Source organism: Mytilus galloprovincialis, chromosome 1 (genome assembly GCF_965363235.1).
Source record: "Mytilus galloprovincialis chromosome 1, xbMytGall1.hap1.1, whole genome shotgun sequence".
In the NCBI taxonomy this organism is placed as follows: Eukaryota; Metazoa; Mollusca; class Bivalvia; order Mytilida; family Mytilidae; genus Mytilus; species Mytilus galloprovincialis.
In genome coordinates, this window is record NC_134838.1 from 75,915,677 (window position 1) to 75,923,306 (window position 7,630).

The 7,630-nt window shown below is 34.5% G+C and overlaps 1 protein-coding gene across 1 annotated transcript; it reads right to left on the reverse strand.

The window, feature by feature from the left end:
• Nucleotides 1–2,833: 2,833 nt before the first annotated feature.
• LOC143041843 (uncharacterized) lies at nucleotides 2,834–5,913 on the reverse strand. Its single transcript, XM_076214332.1, has 4 exons — nucleotides 5,749–5,913; nucleotides 4,896–4,939; nucleotides 3,974–4,428; nucleotides 2,834–2,847 (listed from the first exon to the last, which is right to left on the reverse strand). The coding sequence occupies exons 1-4, from the start codon at nucleotides 5,818–5,820 to the stop codon at nucleotides 2,834–2,836; spliced, it is 585 nt and encodes a 194-aa protein (XP_076070447.1). The 5' UTR covers nucleotides 5,821–5,913.
• Nucleotides 5,914–7,630: the final 1,717 nt, after the last annotated feature.

Below are 7,630 nucleotides of genomic sequence, written 5' to 3' on the forward strand. Positions count from 1 at the left end.
GATAGATATAAACTGTAAACAGCAATAATGTTCAGCAAAGTAAGATCTACAAATAAGTCAACATGACCAAAATCGTCAGTTGAGCCCTTAAGGAGTTATTGCCTTTTATAGTCATTTTTTACCAATTTTTTGTAAATTTTTGTTATCTTTTACAAAAATCTTCTCCTCTAAAACTACTGGACCAAATTCAACCATACTTAGCCACAATCATCATTGAGGTATCTAGTTTTAAAAAAAAATGTGTGCGGTGACCCAGCCAACCAACCAAGATGGCCGACATGGCTGAAAATAGAACATAGGGGTAAAATGTAGATTTTGGATTATAACTCTGACACCAAAGCATGAAGAGCAATTCAGACAGAGGTTAAATTGTTTTGCAAGTCGACATCTATCTGCCCTGAAATTTTCAGATGAATCCGACAACCAGTTGTTGGGTTGCTGCCCCTGAATTGGTAATTTTTAAGGACATTTTGCTGTTTTTATACGACCGCAAAAATTGAAAATTTTTTGGTCGTATATTGGTATGATGTTGGCGTCGTCGTCGTCGTCGTCGTCGTTGTCCGAATACTTTTAGTTTTCGCACTCTAACTTTTGTAAAAGTGAATAGAAATCTATGAAATTTTAACACATGGTTTATGACCACAAAAGAAAGGTTGGGATTGATTTTGGGAGTTTTGGTCCCAACATTTTAGGAATTAGGGGCCAAAAAGGGCCCAAATAAGCATTTTCTTGGTTTTCGCACTATAACTTTAGTTTAAGTAAATAGAAATCTATGAAATTTTGACACAAGGTTTATGACCACAAAAGGAAGGTTGGGATTGATTTTGGGAGTTTTGGTTCCAACAGTTTAGGAATTAAGGGCCAAAAAAAAGGGCCCAAATAAGCATTATTCTTGGTTTTCGCACCATAACTTTAGTATTAGTAAATAGAAATCTATGAAATTTAAACACAAGGTTTATAACCATAAAAAGAAGGTTGGCTTTGATTTTGGTAGTTTTGGTCCCAAAAGTTTAGGAATAAGGGGTCCAAAAGGTCCAAAATTGAACTTTGTTCGATTTCATCAAAACTTGAATAATTGGGGTTCTTTGATATGGCGAATCTAACTGTGTATGTAGATTCTTAATTTTTGGTCCCGTTTTCAAATTGGTCTACATTAAGGTCCAAAGGGTCCAAAATTAAACTTAGTTTGATTTTAACAAAAATTCAATCCTTGGGGTTCTTTGATATGCTGAATCTAAAAATGTACTTAAATTTTTTATTATTGGCCCAGTTTTCAGGTTGGTCCAAATCGGGGTCCAAAATTAAACTTTGTTTGATTTCATCAAAAATTGAAAAATTGGGGTTCTTTGATATGCCTAATCTAACTGTGTATGTAGATTCTTAATTTTTGGTCCCGTTTTCAAATTGGTCTACATTAAAGTCCAAAGGGTCCAATATTAAACTAAGTTTGATTTTAACTAAAATTGAATTCTTGGGCTTTTTTGATATGCTGAATCTAAACATGTACTTAGATTTTTGATTATGGGCCCAGTTTTCAAGTTGGTTCAAATCAGGATCCAAAATTATTTTATAAAGTATTGTACAATAGCAAGAAATTTTCAATTGCACAGTATTCAGCAATAGCAAGAAATCTTCAATTGCACAGTATTGTGCAATAGCAAGAAATTTTCAATTGCCACTATTGCGCAATAGCAAGAAATCTTCAATTGCACAGTATTGTGCAATAGCAAATATTTTCAATTGCACAGTATTGCGCAATAGCATGAAATATCTAATTGTACCAAGAAATTTTCAATTGGAGTTATCTTTCTTTGTCCAGAATAGTAGTTGAATCAACTTAAATCATTGTTTTATACAATATACAATGTATATTCACTTTTACTACCAACTGATAAATTAAAACAATCTTTACCATTCAGTGATAACAAGCACTTTATTTTACATTTTAATATTTTATGATGTATTTAAATGAGTAGTTATTGTTGTAAACTCCATTAGAAATTTGAATTGAGATCAGTTTTAGAAAAAGGGAAAGGGGGATGTGAAAAAAAAATGGGGGGGGGGGGGTTTAAATTTTTCTTATTTCAGATTTCATAAATGAAAAGAAAATTTCTTCAAACATTTTTTCAACAGCATAGTGAATTGCTCAAAGGCAAAAAAAATATTTTAAATTCATATAAGTTGCTGTGTCAAATATTTAATCACAATCCAAATTTAGATCTGAATCCAGCTTGAATGTTGTGTCCATACTTGCCCCAACCGTTCAGGGTTCAACCTCTGCGGTTGTATAAAGCTGCGACCTGCGGAGCATCTGGTTGGTTATTACCTTGAATATTATTATACATAGAGATAACTGTAAACAGCAATAATGTTCGGCAAAGTAAGATCCACAAATAAGTCAACATGACCAAAATGGTCAGTTGACTCATTGAGGAGTTATTGCCCTTTATAGTAAATTTTTAATAATTTTCATAAATTTGGTAAATTTTTAATAATTTTCATAAATTTTGTAAATTTTAACAAAATATTTTCCTCTGTAACTAATGGGTCAAGTTCATTATAAATAGAGATAATTGTAAGAAGCAAGAATGTTCAGTAAAGTAAGATCTACAAACATATCACCATCACCAAAGCACAATTTTGTCATTAATCCATCTGTGTCCTTTGTTTAATATGCACATAGACCAAGGTGAGCGACACAGGCTCTTAAGAGCCTCTAGTTTTTAATTCAGACATATACAGGACATGATCCATTACTTTGATTTAGCTTTAGAACAACAGAGCGACCTACAGTGTACTGTTGTATAAGCCTACAGTTAAGCTTAAAGACCTATCATGTAACCATTGCTAAAAAGAATAAGAGTTTTAATACTGTAAACAAACTTATTTTCGCGAGCGATTTATTTTTCGGCACTTTCGCGAACAGAAAAATAACGCGAATATGTGAGACTAGGATCTTGCCTTACTAAACTACAGCATGTTAATTAAAAAATCGCGAAATTAAAAGCCGCGAATTGTTCTAGAAAGGGTGAAACGCGAAATTAAGTATCCGCGAAAATAAGTTGGTTTACAGTACTGATTTTGATTTAGTTTTTGGAAGTGTTTACCTCAATTCTGACGGCGAAAGGCAAAGAAGAGGAAGTAACTATTCAGAAGGGTTAGTTGATTGTGTAAGATCAAATAAATGCCATGTAAATACCTGTAAACGCCATGGTTTTCATCTCCTTGGTACAAAACCATGTCAATATCTACTGAAACCCAGGTTGATATAGATTTGACCTCGTGTGTACCGGCTGCAGTCAAAGCAATGGATGTGCACTGGTTATTTGCATGTTCGCTAGATATATCAGCCTGGCTGATGCTACCCCTTGTGATGCTGTCCCATACTGTTCCTACAACTAAACATTTTAAAATACAAATATTGATATTCTGTATACAGAAAGGTGAGTGAAAATGGTGTAAAACCTACCATTTGATTTTTAGGGGGAGGCTAGGATGAACAATTTTGTAATGCATTTTTTAGTTGCAATCTCTGTCCTGCCTTTTTAATTTTTCACTCTATACGGTCCTGTATTCTTCCATTGGTTTATCCTGAGGTTGTTGCTCATCTTGGTCTGTATTACCCGAAATCCCCCCCCCCCAAAAAAAAAACTCCCATAAAAATCAAACGGTAGCTCCCTAAAAATTTACCTTCTTTAAACCAAAAGGGAACAGTGACCAATCTGTGCGCATTTCTAACTCAGTTATAGCCTTGATGTCTGCACATCACATCGCCATTAATTCGTGAATGTTTTTAAAAAAAGTATTGTATAATTTGAACGTATTTCCATACTTGAACAGCAACAACATAATTGAACGTTTAAAGATTTGGATTCTATATTTTCTACTGAGCTTCAACTCCCATACTAATTATGCGCATTTCTTTGAAATTGCAAAATTATAGATCTATATTAATTTTTAGCAAGTCCCCTACCGTCTTCTGTTGTTTCCCGTCGTTCGCCCTCTATTTCTTCTTTCCTTTCACCCTTTAGTTCTTCTTCCGATGACTCAAGATTTGGCTCATTTTTCTCCTCGGAATTCAATTCTGTGACAGACTTAGACACGAATTCCTCGCCGTGGTTCAAATCATCTATATGACTAACTGCTTCTTCTGTCGTTTCTTGAAATACACTGGTATTTTCTGCGACTTTACCTACTTCTGTTGTTTCCCGTCGTTTGCCCTCTATTTCTTCTTTCCTTTCACCCTTTAGTTCTTCTTCCGATGACTCTAGATTTGGCTCATTTTTCTCCCCGGAATTCAATTCTGTGACAGACTTGGACACGAATTCCTTGTCCTGGTTCAAATCATCTATCGGACTAACTGCTTCTTCTGTCGTGTCTTGAAATACACTGGTATTTTCTGCGACTTTACCTACTTCTGTTGTTTCCCTATGTGACATGAGATATTATTACAATCTTATATGTAAACATCAGTTTTTGAACATTTAATTTCATTTTTTTTCTTATAAATAAGAATTTGTATTTTAAATTCAGATTTGTTTTCTTACAGCAGAAACACATATGTTTCTGGTAAAAGCACAAGAACTAAAGAAAAACATTGCATAATTTTGCACTTTTAGTAAAACTTTTTGACCAAGTAAGTAGAACGCGTTTAGTTACTTGAATCTGCCCTTGCTCTTTTAAAGCTCCTTCGTTATTTGTTTTTCGGAAACCATACTTCATCATGTTTATTCAGTGGCGGATCTAGAACTTGAATTTTCATAAGTGGGGCCCCGCTGACTGCCTAAGAATGCTTCAGTTATTCCCTATTATTCAACCAAAACAGAAAAGGGGGCGCTCCCTGGGTCTCCCCCTAAATCCGCCGCTGTTATTGTAATACATTAATAAAGACTCACCTATCCGGATCTGTCCCGAAGTCATCAGACGCAACTTGGGTCTTCTGTAATAGAAAAAAACAACATCAGAAATTATTAGTAACATTAAATAATTTTAGCATAACATTTAGAATAATATAAATGTCTTTTCCTCTCAACCCACATTTTGAAACAACCAGATTTCTTCTTCTTCTTTGCTAAGGACTGGATTCTTTAGACGGAGAATGAGACAGCAATTCTCCTTTAAACTATTTACAAATAAAACGTTCCGAATATATACAATTTAAAACTATGTACACTTGGTTGCTGTCTATGGTGTTGGTTTCTTGGGTGCACTATTCTTGGCTAGTGCACTCTGGAACCCCGCTATTGTCAGAGCTTCAGTTGTAGCTGTTGGAAGGTGGTTCCACTCTTGTAGAGTCCGTGGAAAGTATGAGTACTTATATACTCTCTGGTTTGATGGTGTTGGTAAAGGCGTTGTTTGTCTCTAGTACGCCGATCGTTTGGACGTAAGATTTATCATGGTGGTAGTACATGTCGCGGGAAAACATCATGACAATTACAGATTTAACAATAGATTTAATATCAAAAAGAAGATGTGGTATGATTGCCAATGAGGCAACTCTCCACAAGAGACCAAGACAACACAGAAATTAACAACTATAGGTCATGGTAAGGCCTTCAACAATGAGCAAAGCCCATACCGCATAGTCAGCTATAAAAGGTTCCGAAATGACAATGTAAAACAATTCAAACGAGAAAACTAAGTCTTTTCCTCTCAACCCACATTTCAAAACTACCAGATTTATCATGATGGTAGTACTAGCCGGAAAAACATCTTGACAGATTTAACAATTGATTAAAACTTTCTTACCTCTTTTTTCCAGTTGTTGTAATTTGGACAACACTTCCTGCACTTGAATTTCCTCCAAAATGACTTTCCCATATTTTTGTTTAGCTTTCTAATATTAGTAAATATTAAAACATAGTATTGCAATAAATTGCGCTACCGAGTTAGGAAATAAATATTTCGTAACTGGGCATCGTAGCTAACGACGTTAACGTCACAATTGGACATTGAATCAAACTAACAATTAACTCGGCGATTTCCGTAACAAAAAAAACGACGTTACTAACCACAATTAAAAGTGACCAACCCATAACTCTACCGGATCTTTTTGTGTTACAATGAAAATTGAAAAAAAAAAAATATTTTGACCGTCCCTGATTTTTTGTATATTTCGATGGTATACATTTTTTTTTATAACTAGTGGATCCGATATCACTTTTCGCACACTCGCGGAAAATAAAAAAAGGTCCCCCAATGTTAACATCGAAAGGAGTAGGTCCAGTAAGACCCCCTTTTGGCCCCAAAATATAGAAGTTTTACAAAATTGTTAAAATGTAAACTTTTAGATATTTAATGGACAGTAGAATGCTTCTGCTACATAACTATGGGCTGTTTTTGACAATACGATGCACATATATCGGATACTAGCACCAATAAGTCAAGCTAAATTACTGAAATCTTCATAATTCTATCATTTTAGCTAAATATTAGACGGTTTCCGTGTAAAACGAAAGTGGCCGCATTCGTGTTCATCCTAAATATTGAAATGTAAGTTGTATTTGATGATAATACATAACATATGTATAAAGGTTGAGGTAAACACAAGAATGAAAACGGTGAATTTGTCATAGATACAAAATCCGACAAAAGAGTAGAAAACAGCCCAGGGACACCAGTGGGTCTTCAACACTGCGAAAAATTCCAATATCGGAAGCGGGCTTCAGCTGCTCCCTGTATAATTAAGCAAAAATGGACACGACACTTAATTCCGAAACATATAAATGAACTAAAAATAATACAAAAAACACTACACTAACAAAGGCTTTAGGTTCTAACTTGTAACTCGCTCTTCTCGAATGCAAAGTGTCGTGGATTCGACTGCCGGCTTAATAAAATCCAAAAACTTCAAAACTTATATCTGATAGTGTCAGAAAAGATAAGGAAGCCAATACAATCTACATGTATCTTTAATAAGATCGGTGTATTAATATTTAAAACATGGCTTTAAGAAACGTTTCTCCGGCTAAAATCTTTTAAAATCTGGGTGCCATGTTTAATTTTTACTAGAACACACCCGTGATATCACGGGTCCGTGACTGAATTAAAGTATATAACTATGCGCAAGCCTTATTTTAGTATTAGTATCGTCATCTGATAAAGTCATGTCGATTATAAGATACACAGTTTTTCTCTGCTTTCAAGTCTTTCTGTTTGAACCCGTGGAACTGGAACTTATCAGTTATTGGTAATATTAATTATTTGGAAAACAAAAGGTCCTGGAATGGAGTATTTTTTAATCAACAGCATTGTCCTATATAAGTATAAATAAAGTTGAATTCTTTGCTTTGCTGTTTTACGTCATGCCCACTAACAAATTGAAAACTGTACCTATACGCCTTATTTTTAGTTCAGATTTTTAGTATTCGTATTGTTATCTTAGAAAGTCTTACTGATTAAAATACTACAACAGGTAACAATTTGACAATTTAGTAGTGTCAACCCTGTGGTTATGACCCGTGTATATAGCATATTAGTCCTGAATACAACGTTTGGTGGTGCGCCTGTCAGATGCGGAACGTACAGATAAGGTAATAGGTAACAGGTGAATATACTATTGGTATCGGTTGCGGACTCGACCCGGAACTTCTTAATTATTGGCAATATTAATTACGTGGAAAACAAAAGG